The sequence below is a fragment of the Aptenodytes patagonicus genome, chromosome 5 (assembly GCF_965638725.1).
Source record: "Aptenodytes patagonicus chromosome 5, bAptPat1.pri.cur, whole genome shotgun sequence".
NCBI lineage: Eukaryota > Metazoa > Chordata > Aves > Sphenisciformes > Spheniscidae > Aptenodytes > Aptenodytes patagonicus.
In genome coordinates, this window is record NC_134953.1 from 26,735,070 (window position 1) to 26,756,096 (window position 21,027).

Here is a 21,027-nt window from a genome sequence, read left to right on the forward strand (position 1 = left end):
AGCTCACTGCTCACCTGCTGAGCACTGTTCTTGTTGAATCCGATGCCTCCTCCTCCTGCTACAGGAAAGGTGCCAGAAGCTGACTCCCTTCGCTTTACACCTTAGTCCTGCTCCATGTGCCTTTACCAAGTCTTATTTTAGTCTCTGGTCTGTGAGAAATGCACCAAACAAGGTGCCTGTTACTACCATGGGAGCATGATGCATTTTACAGCCTTGAATGTTTCAGGGCTGCATCAGGCTGAGCTATTTTTATCCAGCGTGATTACCTGAATTCCCAGTGTCTGGGAGAGAGGAGCTTGGAGGAGACTGAAGGAGATTCAACCCAAATAGATCAGAAGAGATTGGCTAATAGGAGCATCTAGCCAGTGACGTGGAGCTGGTCTGCCTGACACAGGGCTTTCCTGAGATCTGCCAGCTCTTGTGTCTCTTTAAAAACTTGCCTTAGATTAAAAAAAAAAAAGGTGGTGTTATCTCAGCATCTGTCATGTTCTTTATACTTATTTTAGGAAACACTATGAATACAACAGATGCAAGATGCTTACTTACCTCTGGCAGAAGCAAAGACAATGGCACATAGTTAAAAGTGATGGGTAGCTTTGGGCTTGTCTGATCGTTCCTGGGGCACCCACCAGAGCCTCGCAAGGGTGATGCTGACCTTCGTGCCTCAGTGATGGTCCGTTTGACCACCACAGGACTGAGCTATCTGAGCCTTCCTGGGAACCTACTGAGATGATGGGTTTCTGACAGCTATCCAGCAAAACAGTGCAGAGGAGGTGTAGATTCCCTTGACTGTTAAGATTTCTCTTATGTGGAAAACTATGTCTGGATTTAGTATGTTTGTCCAGCCTGTGAAGCTATCTGAGCATTAACCTTGAGGGTTTCTGATGATGAGTAGGCTGGATTCAACAAATTAATCTATAAAATCCTAACATCTGATTTTTCTGTAGTTTTAAAATTTATGTTTGCTATTGTAATAAGGCCCCTATCAAATTCGGTCAATGTATTTTTTCCCTTTTCTAGAGAAAATCTTTAATGAAAAGTTAGTGCTTTCTTCTTAGCAGCTAACTGAGCTGTCACAACTATGCTACAAATGTTTTTCTAGGTCAATTTAGCCTATGCCTATGAAACAAAGGATGCACTGTGTTTAGTTCTGACCATAATGAATGGAGGTGACCTGAAGTTTCATATCTACAACATGGGAAACCCAGGCTTTGAGGAGGAAAGAGCTTTGTTTTATGCAGCAGAGATTCTTTGTGGCTTAGAAGACCTACACAGAGAAAATACTGTGTACAGGTAAGCACTCTCTAGAGTCTTAGGACATCTTTTCTGGGTAGAAAAGAATTGCCTGCATCCTCCCTACTCATTGTGGTGCTGTACAGCTTAGATACCTCAGTGCTTTGGCTGAAATTTCACAGAGCCCTGTACAAATACAGTATGATTCAGTAATCGTGGAAGGAAGCAGTTGCTCCACTAAATACATCCTGTCTAAATTACACAGAACTAACACAAAGCTCCCCAAACCCTACCTCAGCATGCACTGGGTGACATAAGAAAATTATGAAAGTTCCTTTAAAGGGATTTCATTAAGGAATCTAGTTTCTAGTTGGTATGAAATGGAGATCATTCTATTCAAGCCTCTATTTTAATTAGTTAGATTATATTGCAGATTAGATTATCAGATGTGGAAAAACCATCTCTCCTATCCCAGAGGGAGCACAATTAGCACAAGAGGGTGTTTGAGACACAGGGCATGGATTTACGCTCTAGGACACGAACTAGTCGATTAGCTAGATTGGATCGTGATGGTGGCCGTAGCATGCCAGCCGTGGAAGGAAGCACATTCACAGCCACGCAACGGAGGCGTCCTGCTGGCAGCATCCCATCCGCTGCGGGTGCAGCCAGCGGGCAGGGTGCTGCCCGGAGTGGTGACAGGCTTCGAGAAGGACAAATTTCAAGTTCGTAGCTTCCAGTCTGGCTTGCAGCTCTATATAAGCACTTTTCCAGGGCATCATAGTGTTTACTTGCTGGATAAGCAGGGTGATTGCAGACAGAGTTCTTGTGACTCCATGAGGATGTATTTTTTTTAATCAATGACCAATGTAGTTGTAAACAACATTTAATGTTTGTCTTCATCATCCCAGCTTGTGAAATTATTATTGCTGGCATTCACAGCAGAAGAGGTCCTGTAAATTAATGAAGGAACTTCCAAGGACAATGATTAATAGACAATAATATGTTATTTTTAAAAACTAAGCCACACTTTAGATCATTTGATATGCCCATGTGTAATAAGCATTATGCATATGCTTCTATACATAGAAATTAAAATATTGTTGTTCCTTGGAGGAGTTCTTTAGCAAACTGCTACTTGGTTGCTTCACTGTGACTCAGATCTTGCTAGCTGGCATAAAGAGGGCAGACAGATAACATGCTGCTTTAGCTGGCGCTGGCCCAAGAAGGAGTTTTTTTTCTCAAGGAACAAAATGGAATTAAGTGTTTAATGTCAGTTGAAAAATCAAATAATGAGTGACGTGTCTGGCTGCCCTTTTCTTTAAAAAAAATCCTACCACATTCAAAAAAGTTTTAGGAGGTATTATAGTCTTTCTTTAAAAAGTACTAGATCACAAGCATTCTTTATTGATGAAAATGACTGGTACATTCATAACATGGCTGGTAAAATGCCATACTAACTAATGCCACTTTCTAATAAAACAAATTCGATCTGGCCACCTGAAATAGTACGTGGCTCTAAGAGAAATGGCATCCTACTTCCTTAAGCAGTTGTTCTCATGTTACTCTTAAAAGAGCTGCTAGTTTACACCTCAGATGGCACATTCATTTTGGTGACGAATGATATTATATCCTTATAGGTGACATTTTCTAGCAGTATTTTAGGAGCATCTGCAGAGACCCCTAATTTGTAATACCGCAGCATGTTTTGGGACCCATGAGAAGTGCTATATAGGTCAATAAAATATAGCAGCTAAATGCTACCATTTTCTCAAGGTGAATAATTCATCACAAAACACTTATTCCTCAGACTTAATTTCATTTTCTATGAACAAAATGCTTCTGAGTAAATCACAGCGTTGGAAAATACATCCCCATCTCATGGGCCAGTGACGCACACTACGGACGTGACCCGAGGGAACAACCAGGCTCAGAGTCAGATTTATCTGATTCAGAATTCCCTTGCCAAACATTGCACTAATGTTACATTTCTCAAGTCCATCATGTTAGTAAAGGTCAACGGGTCGATTGTTCATGGAAAGCAAACATAAAAAGCTGGTTCTCCTCAAATTATTTATATATATAATAAAATATATATAATTTTTATTTTTAATATATATATATTTTACAAATATACAAATTATTTACATATATGCTGTAGCCATGCCTGGAAGCTCCAGCCAGCATCGAGATCACATTGTCCTAGGCATTACACAAATATACAGGAAAGCCTTGTCCACCGTGATTAATTGAGTTGTTTATGCTGTCCTGTACAGCCAAACAATGTACCACCACCTTTCTAGCATGGGCACAGTGCCAGCAGTTTATGTTGCATTATATTTAGGCAAGTCTAGTTTACATATGGGAAGCTGTACCATTGGGAAGTAGTCTTACATGTAACTGTGTCCACCGGGGAGTTTTATTTCTCCGAGACATTTCAGTACAAAAATCATGTTCCTCCTTGGCACTTGGAAGTGTTGGCCATGCAAAGGAAGCCAGCCTTGATCCTGAGGAACTAGAAATCTGAAAACAGAAATGACAACTGATGCCTGTGGGGAAGGAAAGACTGCCCTAATTGCCCTAAATCACAGAGGACTGTAAGGACTGAGCTGCTGTTCTCAGAGTCCTCGTGGAGTCTCTCATTTTCTCATTCAGAGACAACATATCCCAACTTGCACACAGGATTCTAGTCATTTGGTCACAGTTACAGCTTTAAGTGGGACTAATAACTACTGGAGTGGAAGATGAAGTAACTAATGAAGTCTGAGTTCTTCAAGGAAATAGTTCTTAAGGGATTTGGAATAGATTTTTAAAAATAAATAGGAAATGCCCTCAACCATGTTGCTTCAGCATTTGAAACCTTCTGCTGGTAGGCAGGGAAAGCCCACAGTGGTATGTTAAACAAAATCGCAGCTTCTCCTCGGCATTAGGCTGCCCTTCACATATTTCAGTATTGTTTATTTGAAAAGTAGGCTTGGTACCACTGGGCTCCTGGTGAAGTTTATCTTGAGAGGTCAAGAGGGTCTGAAGCAAGCAAGAAGAGGAGATTGTTCACAGCACTCTATGTTCTTGCTTGAAATAATAAATAACAACGAGACAAGTTTTGAAATTTTAATCTTGGCATTGTCAAAACTATAAAATACCCCTCTTCATTCACAGGAAAATTCACAACACCAGAGTGGTACAGCTTGAAACACAGGGCGGGCTCCTGCACAGACTCTGTGCAATGCACTGATCTCCTGTTGCGAGGGTTTCTCTTGTACACCCCACTCTCTTTGCTCTTTGAAAAGAAATGCTTCTTGCTGGGAAGCTAACAGAATCAAGCTGGTTCACAAATGCAAGAAGGCCTTAAAAAAAGACGAGGCCAAGTGCTTCTTGGATTTGCACCAGGCTAAACGCTGTGTTTCAGTAGGAGTTGATCAGATAAAAGTCAGGGCATGATGTTGTGAATTGCAGCAATGCATTTTTCCCTGCCTCACCTGGCTGCGCTGGTGCCTTATTCGGGCTCCTGAGCCAGCACAGCCTGCTCCAGTCGCACAGCCTGCTCCGGTTGCACAGCCCTTCTGGGACACTCCCTGCCCAGCATGTCTCCATCTTCCCTCTGAAACCTCCAGGTCCCATTTCCCAGGCTGACTTCATTCCCGCTTTGCACTAGCAGCAGGCTGTGCCTCGTCCCTGCTTAGTGGCATGGGGAGGATGGGAAGGACCCCGCCTGGCTCCTGCCTTGACAGCAGCCCACCGCATCCAGGAACAGCAGCAGCGGCTGGAAAGGTGTGCTCAGCTCCCAGGCTTGGAAAACAGCCTTGGTCAAGCGAGGGGACTTGAGTGTGGGACTTGATGCCTGGGCAGCATCTAGAAGCAGCAACTGGTGGAGCAGGTTTGGTGCAAACAAACCTTTCAGAAGAATGACCTGCCAAGGCTCTGCTAAATATATGAAAACTGAGATTTTTTTTTTTTTTCCCCAGAAGTTTATAACTTGGCCAGATTTGGGAATTTTTTTTTCACAGGAGCAGTAAAAGGCACATCTTTGACATCAGAGTGACCACCTTGCCAATTTTCATGGCATTGCTCCAAACCACATAGGCACTAGAGTTTCACAAATGTTTGTAAGAAGAATCTTAATCTGGGCACAGCATTCCCCCCTCTGCCCCTCATTTCCCAAACTCGCTGAAATTATTACACATGTGCACAAGTGCATGTACACACATTCACATATTTGGTCCGAGTCAGATGCCAGGGATAGAAAATTTGAGCCCAACAGATTGCTGTTTCCATTTTCATACGCAAATAAAATATTTTAATATTTAAAATATTTTTAACAAAATATTTTATAACAGAAAATGTTACAGAGATTTAACAACACGCAGGACTATAGGGCTTGATTTACAGGGCTTACTGGACTAGATGGATGAGTCCATTATAGAGTAGATTAGGAACTAAAAGCTTGGCTTAGTGAAAAAAGGTAACTCCAGTTTAGAAAAAGACATATGGTTTCAGTCTATCTGTGAAGTGAGTTGTAGAAAGTTGTGTTGGTTTCATGAGTTCCTTGCTGTTTGAGTTGACACTCAATTGGTTTATTACTAGTAATAAATGTGCTCACACACTGTCGTATGATGTTATCAAAACCAGCTTCATACAAATAACTGCTATCTTTCATTTTCAGAGATTTGAAGCCAGAAAATATCCTGCTAGATGATTATGGTAAGTCTCAGAGGTTTACAGAGATGCTTTCACAGGAAAGTAGATTAAGTTAGTTTTAGGATATATTTTGCACAAAGACAAATAATGCTCTGAAGTGACTAAAAGGCTCAGCATACACTAATACTTCTGTCTTGGGGTGGGTGAAGTGCTAGAGCTCACCGCATGGGTGGAATGAAGCAGCCGAGCTGCTCAGCAGGGTCTGTTCTCGAGAGCGTGGCTTTGCTGGGAGCGTCTGCCTTTTTCCATTGTTTTTCCATCCTTACTGTTGCAAGGCTGACACAACACAAAGGAAGTCGGGATTTCTGAATTTGTGCTCCCCGCTCCATTTTCAAAAGTACTTTCATCCTTTGCTGAGCCAACTCTCTTTTTATGCAAACCCAGGTACCCGTTTGTTGCTGAAGGCAGCGATAATCAAATCTCATGCTGACTTACAGACCAGATGTATGTAGCCCCTTCAGCCATCAGAGAGTTGCAGAATTACGTCAGCCCATCCATCCACTGTCATCAGTTCAAGATACTTCCCTACAGCATGCTCCTCATTGCCTTTTTTCAGTTGGTTTTAAAATACCTAACTCAATCCACTCTAGTCCATAGCCTCACTGTTAAAATTACTTTCACTGCATTGTAACACCCTTAATCATTCCTCTTCTCCTTATCAATGAAACTGCTCCAATTCAGTGATTCAGAACAGTCTTTTCTTAAAATGTCTGAACAGTAAATTGCAAGAATATTGCAGCGATGTGTTTTGTGTGCAGTTGTGTTTTTGAACTAATTCGGGTCATGTTATTATATCTGTTTTGTGGTGTTTTGTTTCTTTTTCCCTTCCAGGCCATATTAGAATATCTGATTTGGGTCTAGCTGTTAAAATCCCTGAGGGTGAATCAATCCGTGGAAGAGTAGGAACAGTAGGGTATATGGGTAAGTCTTCAGTAGCTTATCTTTTTGATAATTTGCTGAGATTGAGTTTTTGAGCTCTTTCTGCCACGTAGGCTTAAGAAAAAGAAGAAAAAAAGATTCACATTCAGCTGGGTCCAGTTCCCTGCAGCAACCCACCACGGAGTCATGCTAGTGAAAATCAGAAGTGGGCAAAAGGGTGGACCACAGTAGCTCTTAATGAGACTGGTCTATAATCCTAAATCAGCGAAGAAAATTAAAAGAGACAACAACCGGGGTGCTAGTGGTTTTAGTGTAGATTTATTTCAGGAGGGTTATGTGGATAAAAGAAAGGTTTCTTTCTAGTTGCTACTTTGTATAATAGTTAGAATGTATTTGTATGTTTATGGTAAAATGGGTAAGTCCGCACCTATGGTCATCTTGACCACAGTCATCTTGAGTCCTCCCCTAGGTGCAGGGGAGGCTGCACAAAAGCAGAGTAGAGTTTTGTATATTGGTAAAAAACACACTCCCCGATCCAACTTGATCTGTTTTCTAAATTCAGTGTAATTATTTTCATGCATTCTTGGGTGGGCATATTTCTTGGAATAAATTGCTTATGCTTATTTGACTAAATAGAAACTAGCTGATATGAACCACTGTTACACCATATGGAGACTTTAACGAAAGCAAGCAAATCAGTTGTCATTTCTAAATTTTGTTCTCTCAGTGTAAGTTTGCGTGCACACTAAGACTGTGCTTGTGAGCGTACCTGTGTGTGTTTGTACCCACGTATGGAAGTGAGGATGCCTGCAAGACAGTGACTATATGCCCAAAGCACACTGGATGGTTGCAACACAAAATAAATGGATTTGTTTTTTAAAGGGGGGAAAAAAGTTATAAATTGAGCAAAAAGAAAGAATTTGCTTTTGAAGGAATGTCGCTGCTGTTTACAGGATGTGTGTTTGTATGTCATTTCTTCCCTAAATGGAGAAATCTGGAAGGACTCTTAAGATTAGGCCTCTGCTTAATACTTAGCTTCAACTTCTTTTTGTTTTTTTAATTGGTCTGATTTGGTAGAGAAGTCAGAAGACAGCATGCACATGGCATGTAGCATGTAGAGAAAAAAACATGGCATGTAGCATGCCGCATTTTCTGTAATGCCATCAACAGAAATCAGGTGGTATTTTTATATTTTACCCACCATTCTCTGTGCGTGTGTATTCAGTCACCAAAATGGAACTTTTAGAAATTTAATTTTTTTGCCTATGTAAATATCAAGCATTTCCACAGACACATCTTTCTCCTCCACAGCTCCAGAAGTGTTGAACAACCAGAGATACACACTCAGCCCTGACTACTGGGGGCTAGGCTGTCTCGTTTATGAAATGATTGCTGGGCAATCACCATTTCGTGGAAGGAAAGAGAAGGTAAAGAGGGAAGAAGTGGACAGAAGAGTGCTGGAGACAGAAGAGGTGTACTCCCATAAGTTTTCTGAGGAGGCCAAGTCCATCTGTAAAATGGTAAGGGGCTTGAAGGTCCAGTGTGGCAGCTTCATTAGCAAGCTGTATCTGATGCAGTTTGAGCCGTAACACAGTACCATAGAGGGGCTGAAGGGACAAGGACTAACCAAGTTAATCTGTTGATGGGTTGACTGCATTCTCTTATTCATTCAAATTGTGTTTATTTGGGCTTGCTTCTCCATGAGATTCATCACAGTCTTCTCGAGTCCTCTCCAAAGTTTTATGGCCAAGGGAGCGGTATCTATTCTCATGAGACTTTGAATGTTAGTTTGCAGTCAAGAATGCATTTCTGTCTTTTATAATCTTGTAGAAAAAATAAAAAGGACTTGATGATGCAAGACTCTGATTGTCTCCTGCAAGGAACTGAAAACCCCATGCTTCCATTGTCTTTGGTGAGCGCTGGGGGTAAGCAGGACAAAGATTATGCAATGAAATTATTGTGACGCTCAAATGTTGTCCCACCCCATCTCACTAACTTTGTTAGCAGCTTTTCCCCCAGGGTGCCAGGGTATCCAGCTTTTTTTAATGCTGTTGAGCTGTCCTTTAAAATGTTTTCTCACTCTTTCAGCTGGGAGTCATTTTCGTAGCACAATAGCCATGTCTGACAATGGAAATCCTCAAACCCTCTGAGAAATCTCAAAGCTGTGTCTGAATTCATCGATGTCTTGTTGACATCCATCTTTAGAAGGCTGAATTTTAATTTGGGAAGGGATGTGGCCTTTTTCTTGATGTTGTTTGCTAAAGAGTGAAGTCTCCTTTGGAGACAATGACATATCTGTGTATACTGGTAGAGAGAGAATGAAGGGAAAGAAAGGTCAACAAATAGGTAGTGAGAGTTTCACCAATATCTTGTGCAACAGGCAAGCAAACAGCAGATCAACAACATTCTGGTTGGCTGGCTTCATGAAGAGATATTGAAGTCTCCTTGCAAAATAATAATGGTAGTATTGCCAAGTATCATGCCTGGAAGTCATTAACTCACAGTACACCAACTCATTGCTGAATCCTAGGGGTAGTAATTAACTGACATCACTCTTGATAGATACTCTAAGCCATTCACTGCCCTTAATCTGCGATTCAGAACCCCCAGTGAAGGTGGCGTGGGAGGATCTAGGACAGCCACAGGCTCTTACAGACCATTTAATGTGCTCAAACAGCCTGCCGTCTCTTCTCTAGTAGCATCTCAACTCCCACCAGGTGAGGAGCAGCGTCTGCTGGAGTGGCAGAGAGTTTGTGCGTGTCCTATTGTTAGCATAAAATGAAAATGTCATGAGGCAAAAATTATATTCTTGTTGCTTGTTCTGTAGTTAGTTGCAGGCATGAGGCATAGTAGAATGAAAGTATACTTTGAAAATAACCAAGCCCATGAGAACTTAAACCTGAGAAGAATTAAATGTAGCATTGATGGGATAGTGCTGGAGGTGACTTACCACTCCCAAGGGAGTAGACAGTGAAAGTCATTATACTGTAGTGGTCATTTTCATCTTCAAGCCATAGAGTCTATGGTTTCAGGGAGTCAGGGACTTCAGGAAGTTATCCAGTTCATTCCCTTGCCTCAGGGAACCATGAACTATATATAAATCATTCCTGACAACTTGATCATTACTGCTTCACTGTCCAATCACATGGCATGTTTATTTAGGTGGTTTGTGCAAACTCTTAATGGATCCAAAGATAACGCTGTCATTTTTGAGCATTAATGCATTAAAATTACTGTGCCTTAAGGCTGGAAGAGCCTTACTTCTGATACTGAGCATGATGGCATTTGTGGTTTTCCATCCAAAAGTCATTTATTTTATCAGGTGATATTTTTAAAAATCCATGATTCACATATATTTTCTCAAATACTTTTTTCTCTTTATATTGAAAACCAGAACTTTGTTGCTTTGTATCAGCATCTTAACAAGCAAACAAAAAAAGTGATAATTAAGTACCCATCATACCTGCAAAATGAAGCATGAAGTTGCAGTACATAAATCCAACTTGAGCCTTCACGAAGATGCAACACAAAAGGCTTTCCTGTAGTGGACTCTTCAGGGGAGGAGTGAGGAACAACATGTTTTCCACCTTGTCTCCTAACCTTCTCTTCAAAGCTTATTCCATGAGCTAATAGCGTCTCCATCAGGAAATATATTGTCTTTATTAATTTACTCATATGAAACCCCTTTAGTGTCACCCCATGTCAACATTCCCCTCCTGGATGTTTATGCCCTTTGCATTTTTGCAGGCACATATCATAGCTCCCATAAATCATCATCCATCCCATATTTCCATGTTTCATTTTGTAAGTCATTTCCCATAAATCAGCCCTCATTTTGGACTGAAACAGAGATGAATAATAAATAATTAGGAACAGGGGCAGCTGGCTTTCTGGGAAGCTCCCCAGCCCATAGTTCCCATATAACATAACTGCTTCATGGTGTGTTTTTTCTGTGAAAAAATCCAATCTTTCTAGGAAATGCTCCCTGTTTGTTGTTGTTATGACTTGTACTTCATTGATGTACATGCGTGTTTTCCCTGACAAGTGCAGTCTTGCATCCAAAGATGTGACTTGAAGTGCATTCAAGTCAACAGTACTGGACAGGCCCATATTGCTGTGCTCTTCTGTCACTCTGTCAGTGTCCTGTTTGTCTACGTTTCCCGCAGACTATCCTCCCTGCCGCTTCTTATTCCTGCAGCTCCCATTTGACTCCGCAAAAGGGATCTCTGATTGGGGGGTGCAAAGAAGACAGAGCCAAACTCATCGTTCGGTGCCTAGTGACAGGACAGGAGGCAATGGGCACAAACTGAAACACAGGAGAGTGCCTCTGAACATCAGGAAACACTTTTGCATGGTGAGGGTAGTCAAATACTAGAACAGGTTGCCCAGAGAGGCTGTGGAGTCTCCACACACCATTCCCCTTTTCTCCTTTCATGAGCAGCAATTTTTTGCACTCTCACCCTACAAAAAATTTCCCTTACTCCTATAATTTTGGGACTAGCATCTTAGGACTTGGAGTTTTTTATTACATGGTATGATCTGGATATGAACTGACTGATCACATGAAGATAAATAAAGCAGCGCTTTGGGGACTGTTGGCTTTTTTTAGCAATCCTCACAACAGTTGTTTCTTTTTGTAAAGGAAGCAAAACAAAGTCGTGGAAAAAGTCTCAGACATTGCAGAGTTTGAATCCCCAGTGGGGATCAAATGAGTGACATGAAAGTATCAGAGAGTTCTTTATATCAAGAAAAAGATATTAATGTAACTTCACTGCTGCTACTCAAGACTCTTCTTTGAAAGTTCTGTTCTAGTCACACTTTGCCCATAACTCTGTAGACTAAATCCTGCCCTCATTTACACACATCCAGTGTCCTCTGGAGCCTTTGTTACCAGAACATAAAGCTCTGCTGCTTGGTATTAACTTCATGCATGGTTGGATGGCCTAAGCCATCTTCAGATCTGAAGCTCTGTGAATTCTCCATAGGCTTTGGCTGTAGAATTACACTTAAATTATGTTTGATTGGGTCATTTGCACTGCTGTCCCAGGAGGGCTTGTCATCAGCCTGATGTAGTTGCTTTTGTTCTGCTCTCTATTCATATTAAATACATCCTTTGAAAGTGAATTAAACAGAAGTGTAGAGATGACTCAAAACATTCAGTTGTTATCTCCGTTTTCTTTCCCTGGTCAGATTCCCCAATGTGGTGCATATTTCAGGCTATTACACAGGTTTACTACTGCAGAAAGCTGCTGGGGCTGCAGGAAATGGTACAAGACTCATTATTCCTTGGACAAAGGAAGGACTTTCCCTTCTGGAAAATATTCTAGTCCATGCTCTCTCTTGATATCCACAACAGAAGCCAGGAGAAGTGTCTGGTTTCACCTGTTGCCATCTCTAGAGCTGGCTGCAGCTACAGCTTACCAAATTCCATGAATTTCTTATTTTTTCTCCATTGGGACTCTCCTCAAGGGGCAAGCAGCTGCTCCCCTGCAGCACGGCTTTGCAAGAGAATCCTCTCCTTTCTGTGGGCTTTCAGTCCCAGACTATTCCCAGTTGCCTCTTCACTTTTGTGTCTTTCAGCCTGCAGTGGCCAGCCACCCACGACCAACTGTATTCATGCTCCAGAGACTTCCTTCTTGCATCTGAGGTTACTGAATACTCCCTTGTTTATCACGGAGGAGCCTAGGAATCCCCATTCAGCCTTTTTCTAGCCTCAACTACCCTATCCTCTGACCACACACTCCAAAAAACTTCTAACATTTACAGCCCGGCAAGGGTAAATTCCCAGATTAGCTTGGTCTTCCCACTTAGTCCAGAGGCAGGAGAATTACTGGCTGCACAGACAGGAAAGTAACCCCCTTTCTTCCCTTCACAGCTGACCTGTAGAGCAGAAACTAGAGAGGTCTCCTTTATCATCTACAGGCAAGTCCAATTCTACCCCTTCCTACTGCAACTTGCTCCTCAGCAGCACTGTTCCTGAAAGCTTCAAGGTATCATTTCCAAAAGTATATCAGAGCCATGGGTAGTAGAAGTGGTCTTTCTGCTTTCAGATTCTTCTTTCCACCTGTCAGGAAAGTCCTCTCAACATAAGAAGATCAAAAGAACTTTTGTCTTCTCTGCCCAGCCACAATAGAGCAAACCAGATCTTGACTGGAAATTCCAAAGCAATCATCTTCTTTACATAGGCTAAATCCATATGCCTGTTGGGATTTAAAAAAACAAAAACAAAAATCCCACAACAAAAAACCTTGCCTCAAGACCATGAGAGCTCAAAGTCTCATGCAAGGATTTGAAAGCAAAACATCCCTCTTTCCTTCTACCCAGGGAAAGCAAGCTCCAGAGAAGTGCCCTGAGAAAGATCTTTTCCTATGAGCTGGATCAATATGGTGCTGTATCACATGAATCTACGTGCTCAGAGGATGACAAGGCATAGAGATGTTTCTTCAAGTCTTTCTCCGTCTATGAACCAGCCAGTCGTGGTGACCAGTCAGACCAGATGTCACCATCTAGACAGCAGCAGAGGCAGAGGAAACTGTGAGGAAGAAAGGGACATTGCTATCTGGAAGCTGGAAGTTGCTGTTGTGGCCAGAACCACGAGCTTTTCCCCCATCCCTCAGTCCATACAGCCTCCTCTGGCTATTGCTGCTGCTGCTGCTGAGGCAGAAAGAGCCTAGCAGAAGACTCTTCTTTTCTGTCCCACAAACCCCTTCACCACCTCTTCTGGCTGCTTGGCCTCTGCCATTGTAGCTTGCTCAGGACTGGCTGGAAGATGGTCTCTGCATACATGGGGCACACTGATTGCCAAAGCCATTTGCTGTCTCAGGCTGGAAATGAGGTTCCTAGCAAAAAAATGCAGAACTGAGGAGGCTGTGGAAGTCAGATAAGAAAACCACTGATGCCCAGGGGGTAGCACAGCATTCAGAGAAGCCTAAGGAGCTGTGACCCTGTAAACCATGATAAGGACAAGAAAACCCAGCTTTAGCCAGACACCAGAGGAAAGCGTACCAACCTCGCATTAACAACAAACAGTTCTTTCAAGGTTCCTTCTCATTGAGATGATGTGGCTGAGACAGCAACACAACCAGAGGGTACAGGGGCATACCCTGAGCTTGAAAGCCTACAAGCAACATCTCCAGACAACCTTGCCTTAGTGGGGAAGCTGCCTGGCTCCCCATTCCCAACCTCCTGCAGGGCTGCACCTGATTGTCTACCTGATCTCCTGAAACACTTTTCTTCTCCGACCCTCCCAAAGCTATTTGCCTCCTGTTCTCCTGAGACCCAGCAGGCACTGCAAGGTACAGCTCACCTTGCTGGCTGCCCTAGCTGTCAGGTACAGCTAGTAAGATCCCCGGGGACTTATCCGGGCGGGGTCCCAAGGGCTCAGTCCCTTCACGGACTCGGATGATCAGAGAATCCAAACCACCCCACTGTCCTGCATAGGCGCTGAGCCCCTCCGTGCGCAGGCGGTCCCAGGGAGTTTTGCTCATCATTTCAGTGCGATTGGTCTGCACAGCCCAGCTGGGGAGGGGGGAAGGGGAGATCGCTGCTTTTCAGCTCCCGCTTTGGAGCAGCAAAGCTGGAGACGGAAGAGGAGGTGAGGCGTGAACGTTTCCTTCCCCCGGGCACCCAGTCCCCAGTCCCCTCCTGCCCCAGAGAAGAGCGTCCTACACAGCTCCAAGGCCGCTCACTCGTCGGGATCCTTCCCCGAGGGGAGCGGAACCGCTCGCCGCCCCCGGCCGGGCCCCGCCGCCGCCCCGCGCCGCCCCGGCTGCGCCGCGCTGCCCGGCCGCGCTGCCCTTTCCTCTGCTGCCCCCCGGCGGCCCCCGGCGCGCCCGGCAGCCGCGCTCCCCTCCGCCGGGGCCGCGCCGGGCATCCCCCTCCTGCCCCGCTCCCTTCCACAGCCGGCGGTGGGGGTAGTGGTGGGGCCAGCGGCCGCCGCACAGCCTTGGTGTCAGTGCAGGCTGGCTCAGCCCCTTCCTTCAGCAGCCGTTTAGAAATCAGGGTACCAAAAGTGCTGAGCGGTGGGGGTGTCTGCCTGGCTGCATGCCCGGCTCCAGGAGGCATACCCTTCCTGTGGAAAATGGCTGGGGTTCTTATTTCCTCCATGATGTTGCAGTGTAAGTATGTAGTCTTTTCCCCCAGAGTGGAGACTCCACAAAGCTAGCCTTGACTGTTTTCAACCCATGTTTATTTTTCTGTTGTGCTAAGGCACATGTTATGTATCTCTTTAATAGGCAGTTGAAATCTCTGGGCAGATTATGGTGAGTCCAGAGTTATATTTTCTCTCCTCTATCTAGGAGAGCATCACACAGGCTTCCTCAAAGATGAATGGAAGGACAAAAAGGAACCAAATTTGTGAACCTTCACTTTTCAGCAGATTGCCTGAAGTCAGTGGTACATTTAGAAAGGTCCCTGTCCCAAGTGATGGTCTTTCTGCACCAGTCATTTGCATGCTGAGCTCTGCCTCTCTTCAAGTGTTTAGATGTGATCTCTTACGACATTGATTTAGCCTACTTGATTCTACATATATGATTTAAAAGAAGAGGCATTTTGGTGAAGATTTGGCTACATGTTCTGTCTCCTCATCCACCAACTAGCCTGTGCCAGAATTGTTCTTCCATTGAACTGTTCTCTTGCAGATCAATTAGTCCATCCATACAAGGTCTTCCAGGACCTACAACCCCTGTGTTTGTGTTCATGGACCTGCTTATCTAATAGACCAAGGATGCTGAGTTCTGTTAGCGTCCATTGCTCCATTACAGGTACCCAGGAAACAGGCAGGACTTGCTGTAGCAGGTAGAGGTGGTGCATTGCCCTTCTCTGAAAAAAAAACAAGGCTGAACTGAGGATGGTTACCAATACTGGCTCTGTGGACAAAACTCCCCTTGAGTTCAGCAGAGATAAGCCCATGAGCACAAAGGGTTGTTCAATGTGTCATGTGATGTACTGGAATATACTACAATGGGTAGAGGGAAATACAATTTCATAGTAAAGTCATTCAGCCTAAGCAACATGGGAAAATTATTCTTACGAGAGTAACAAGAAAAAAAAAGAACTGAGAAAAAGCATGTGGGACTTATGAATATGCATTTATATATGTGATTAGGGTATGTCAGACCTCTTCTTGAAAGTGTTCACTGAAAGTAAGCAGAAGCAACAGCCTATATTTTGACTGTAAACACTTTACAGCAGGTAATTTTCAAAGGGTTTCACCAGCGTGTAGAACAGCGCAGTCCTAATCCATTTAACTTTGGCAATTACAATTCCCCTCTGTACTTCCCTCTGGGCACATTCAAAACCAACTGGAGCTAAAAATATCTTTGTGGAGCTCTTGCTTTTCTGACATCCTTACCATTCCTCTTGGCATGTTTCAGCTCCTCACCAAAGACGTGAAGCAGCGGCTGGGATGTCAAGGGGAAGGTGCAACAGAAGTGAAGAGGCACCCCTTTTTCAAGAGTATGAATTTCAAGCGGTTAGAAGCAGGAATGCTGGATCCTCCCTTTGTCCCTGATGTAAGTACGATAGGAAGAACCCCCAGTGGCCTCTTTCAAGAGATTTGTTTCTAAAATAACTTCTCTCTCTTAGAGCTGTCATCACTCTCTGCATGGGTAGCTGCCCTAGGAAGATGTGCTAAGTGGTAGGGCTGGAGTGGGGAGGCTGGGAGGAAGAGGAGAGCTGCTCTGTAGACGTGTGCATGCAGGGTGGGTGGGCCTCCACATAGGTGGTAACCTGGGACTTGATTCATTCCCACTCACTTTACCACAGTCTTCCTGTGTGACGCTGGAGGCACCACTTGATCTGTTCGTGCCTCAGTTCCCAAACTTCAAACTGGGAACCTTTGTATTCCCTTATCCACTGTAGTAGTGTGAGAATAAGTATGCTCAGGACCAGGCGGTGCTTGGAACAATCAGCGATGAAAGCCACATGTATGCATACAGATATATAGATATATATACTGAGGTGAAAACAGAATTACAAAGTCCAAAGCTCTACGGAACTGAGGAATGGACTGGATCATCATGAAAACAGGCATTTGTTACACAGAGTCTGAAACAGGTTCAGATATCAAGTCTCACCTCAAGCAGAGGAGGTGACCTGGACCTGAGAGAGCATTTTGAACCTGTTAGTGTTCATGGGGTGCGGAACCCAGCACTGAGTCCTTACTCAGGATTACACACCAGTCTTGCACACACTGAAAATCTTTGTTGCACTGGCAAGAACAAAACTTTTTCCACCCTTTTGTGGTATCGGTCTCCACGCCAGTGCACAGAGTTATCTGATTATTTTCCTCCTGCAGGGCTCTCTTTCTGGCTAGACCCTCTATCCTTAAAGTTCCCATATGGTTCTAAGTAAACACTGCCATTTTAACGTATTAAGGAAAGTAACATCTTGGCAGCTCTCATTCACATTGCTGCAAACTCAACCAAACCAAAGTGGTTTGAACGCTACAAAAGTTTACTTTAGCTGCTCTGGTTTTGCTTTACATTTTACTATGCGGCCTAGTTATTCCTGCCAATTAGCCCATGGTGTTACAACCTGCTTTAGTGGGAAGAAATAGGAGACAAGCTACTATTTCTTTCTGATGTAGAAAATTAGAAAATTCTGGGCTCAAATCTGGGATCCACCAGAGTGTATTAAAAGCTTAACTGTGGCATGTAAGGCCTAGAAGGCACCTCTTATAGACATATTTGCTAAAGCAGAGGCACATAATTTTTTATGGCTATTTATTGGGAACTCAAGAGCTGCCCCTAATTTAATTTATTTTGCACTTCATGCATAGATTTCCAAGTCTTTACTGAAGTCAGCTGAATCACCCAAAGCTATATAGCCAATGGCAGAGGTTGTAATCCAACCCATGTCTCTCCATCCTCTTCTAGACTACTCTGTCTCCACAAAAATGTTGTGGATTGCAGCCATCAGGAATGCAGAGGGATGCAGTCTCCAGCAACTAGGGCTTCCGTCAGGAATCAGCTTGATTTGTTTGGTCACAGTGCTCAGATTTAGATAAAATGCTGCATGGTTGGACCCCTGGGCTGTGCAGTCATGGTACCACGTGTAGACAGTAGGATTCAACACGTGCTTGAGTTCAGCAGGTCAGGCTAGTCCCACAAGCCACCCCTCAATTATCCCTGTGCATCGAAGGGTAACTGTGTTGTTGATGGGCACATCAGATGACCACACTACCTCTAGGCATGCAGATGACCACGCTAACTATGACAGGTAGCCAGTGATGACTATTTCTGCTTCCTGTGGCTGACTGCTGGAATATGAGCTAAAAGCAGTGTCACTGCAAAGAGTTCTGTCTCTGTCATCCCAGAAAATTAAGCAGTTTAAAAAGGCAAAGCTATTTGACTATTTGTTTGAAGAAAGGCAGCCAAGTTAAAAGAGTTAATAGAGGTGATGCTGGACAGCTTCCAGCAACTGAGCTATTAATAAAAACAATGGAAAAATGCCAAACCTCTTCTGTTTTCTTTAGCAGTTAGTATACATTCCTTTAAACTTTTAAGCTGCAAACTCCACAGCTATCTGAGCAGAAGGACACTTCTACTTGAGGTCCTTTTTCAGGGCGGTCTGCAGTGTGTCACTCGTAAACTTTCTGATTTTCTGTTGTGCCCTCTCTAAAAGAAGAGCCTACTGCAGGATTTGATTTTTGTTTTCTTGCTCTTTCTGTCCTTTCCCCCTCACCTCTTAGCCATACGTTACATGGATGACTAAAACCCACTTTGGCTGCGCTGATGCTTTAAGGACTTCAAAGTGGGAAGCTTAACATGCTTAAAGTGAAGTCAGCCTTTGATGATAAACATGCGGGCAGAGCAAGTCTAGAGAAGCAGGATGCAGATAGTCACTTGTTGTTAGGCATTCTCACTTGACTGAATCTGTGAATGAAAGCACATGGTCAGACTCAGAAGTATTTTTTCTCTTGCTGTTTTTCTTTTTTTTTCTGCTGAGATAGCCCAGAGCAGTATACTGCAAGGATGTGTTAGACATCGAGCAATTCTCCACAGTGAAAGGAGTCAACCTGGACCAAACAGATGATGATTTCTATTCCAAGTTTTCCACAGGATCAGTGTCTATTCCATGGCAAAATGAGGTAAGGATGTCTCACAGTAAAATTACTCCAATAAAACCCCTAACACAGGTGGTTTAAGAGGAGCTGTATATTTCCAGTAATATATAGCTACTGGATAACTTGCCAGACTGTAATGCTTTCATAAGTTACAAATGGCCTCTTTCAAGATCTATAATGTACCACAGATGTCAGGTTCAGGTGACTGTATCTGTTGGCTCTGCCTATTTGTGTAAATTGGCAAGGATCCTACTGCACTTCCTTCTCCTGGATTTCTACAGAGGTGTTTCAACAACAGCTCTGAGGAACTTCTGTGGGATGGCTGGAAGTCCTAATGGGAGGCTCCTCCGCTGGAGATCCTCATCTCACCCATTGTCTTGTACCTGCAGCGGGTCCCAGCTACAAAAGTTGACTCTGGACCTTGAACTGCTCCAGGGTTTCCAGATCTGGGTCTTTGTTTCTGTTTGATATCAAAACACAGCCAACAGTGGATTTCATAATCCAACTTCGGATCAAACAGCAGATTCACTTGGGCAGAGGGGTGTTAATAACTGGGATTTTGTGAGTATGCCTGTCTTTACCCAATATTCTCCACAGTGCTAAAGAAAAGAACAGAAAGCTTTGTGGGGCAACTTCTAATAAGACTGATGTGCAAACATGCAGAGCAGACTCAGCCTCTCTTTTTCATACATCCTATTTACCTTCTATAGCCACCAGCAGGAATCCAACTCTTAACTCTCCTAACATATTGCTCAAGCTGCTGTTCCTGATCCTGACTTTGAATAACCTAGCACTACTTGGAATGTATTTAATGCAGATGTATAATTTCTTTTTTTCTTTCTTATTGTATTCCACTAGATGATAGAAACAGAGTGTTTCAAAGAACTGAATGTATTTGGACCAAATGGTACTATTTCACCAGACCTAAACAAAAGCTACCCCCCAGAGCCACCCAAGAAAGGATTGCTACAGAGAATATTTAAACGACAGGTGAGATCTTTTATGACTAAGGCAAAGAACCTCCCTTAGATGCTGTCCTGGTTTCGGCTGGGATAGAGTTAATTTTCTTCCTAGTAGCTGGTACAGTGCTGTGTTTTGGATTTAGGATGAGAATAATGTTGATAACACACTGATGTTTTAGTTGTCGCTAAGTAGTGCTTACCCTAGTCAAGGACTTTTCAGCCTCTTATGCCTGGCCAGTGAGAAGCTGGGATGGGGCACAGCCAGGACAGCTGACCCAAACTGGCCAAAGGGACATTCCATACCATGTGACGTCATGCTTAGTATATAAACTGGGGAAAGCTGGCCAGGGGGGGTGACCGCTGCTCGGGAACTGGCTGGGCATCGTTTGGCGGGTGGTGAGCAATTGCATTGTGCATCACTTATTTTGTATATTCTTTTATCATTATTATTATTATTATTATTATTTTCCCTTCCTTTCCTGTCCTATTAAACTGTCTTTATCTCAACACACAATTTTTTTTTTTCCGATTCTCTCTCCTATCCCACTGCGGGGAGGGGGAGTGAGCGAACAAGAAAGAGAATCGGATTATGGGGTTTTTACCACCAGAAGTTCCAGCGTTTTTCATCAGCTTTGTTTCCAGTGGTTGAAAACTTCTTACCCAAACTATTTTTCAGTGGTATGCTGAAATGCCTTTTGAAATGGTTATATGGTTTTGATAAGTTCCTTGTGAAAACCCTTCATTTATGTGTTAAAAAAAAAAGAAAATGCAAATGTTGAGTGAGGTAGTCGTGTCAGGAAACCAAGACACTGGAGAAGAGAGCAGACCAGAGAATACACGCTGTACAGCTTTCATGAGGCACCATGGCACCATTTGCAAATCTAAATAACGTTCTTAGACCGATCTATTTCCGTAGGGTTAAAACCATGCCTGAGCATTAGCAGGTATCCTCTGTATTAGTCAGATTTAGCAGATACTGGCATTTTGCAGTGAATTGATTTGACTCCTGGAGCTCAAGTGAGTCTTCTTTGCTGCATTCCTCAAGAACTGCCATGGTCCTCCTGACCTAGAGAGAATACAGGTAAGAAAGTGAAGAATATTTTACATGCAAAGATCTTCCAACAGAAATCTTATAGTCCAGTCAGTACATTATCACCATAAAATGAACAATGTCAGCCTAAAAAAAAAGCA

At 43.4% G+C, this 21,027-nt stretch overlaps 1 protein-coding gene across 2 annotated transcripts in view; it reads left to right on the plus strand.

Moving 5' to 3' along the window:
* GRK5 (G protein-coupled receptor kinase 5) overlaps positions 1-21,027 on the plus strand; it is a 175,385-nt gene that overhangs the window by 146,325 nt on the left and 8,033 nt on the right. For both annotated transcript variants that reach the window (XM_076339118.1, XM_076339119.1), the window contains 7 exons: positions 1,103-1,293; positions 5,894-5,931; positions 6,760-6,849; positions 8,119-8,327; positions 16,182-16,319; positions 18,761-18,898; positions 19,733-19,864. In XM_076339118.1, the coding sequence (XP_076195233.1) occupies positions 1,103-1,293; positions 5,894-5,931; positions 6,760-6,849; positions 8,119-8,327; positions 16,182-16,319; positions 18,761-18,898; positions 19,733-19,864 (936 nt within the window). The remainder of the gene's footprint in view (positions 1-1,102; positions 1,294-5,893; positions 5,932-6,759; positions 6,850-8,118; positions 8,328-16,181; positions 16,320-18,760; positions 18,899-19,732; positions 19,865-21,027) is intronic.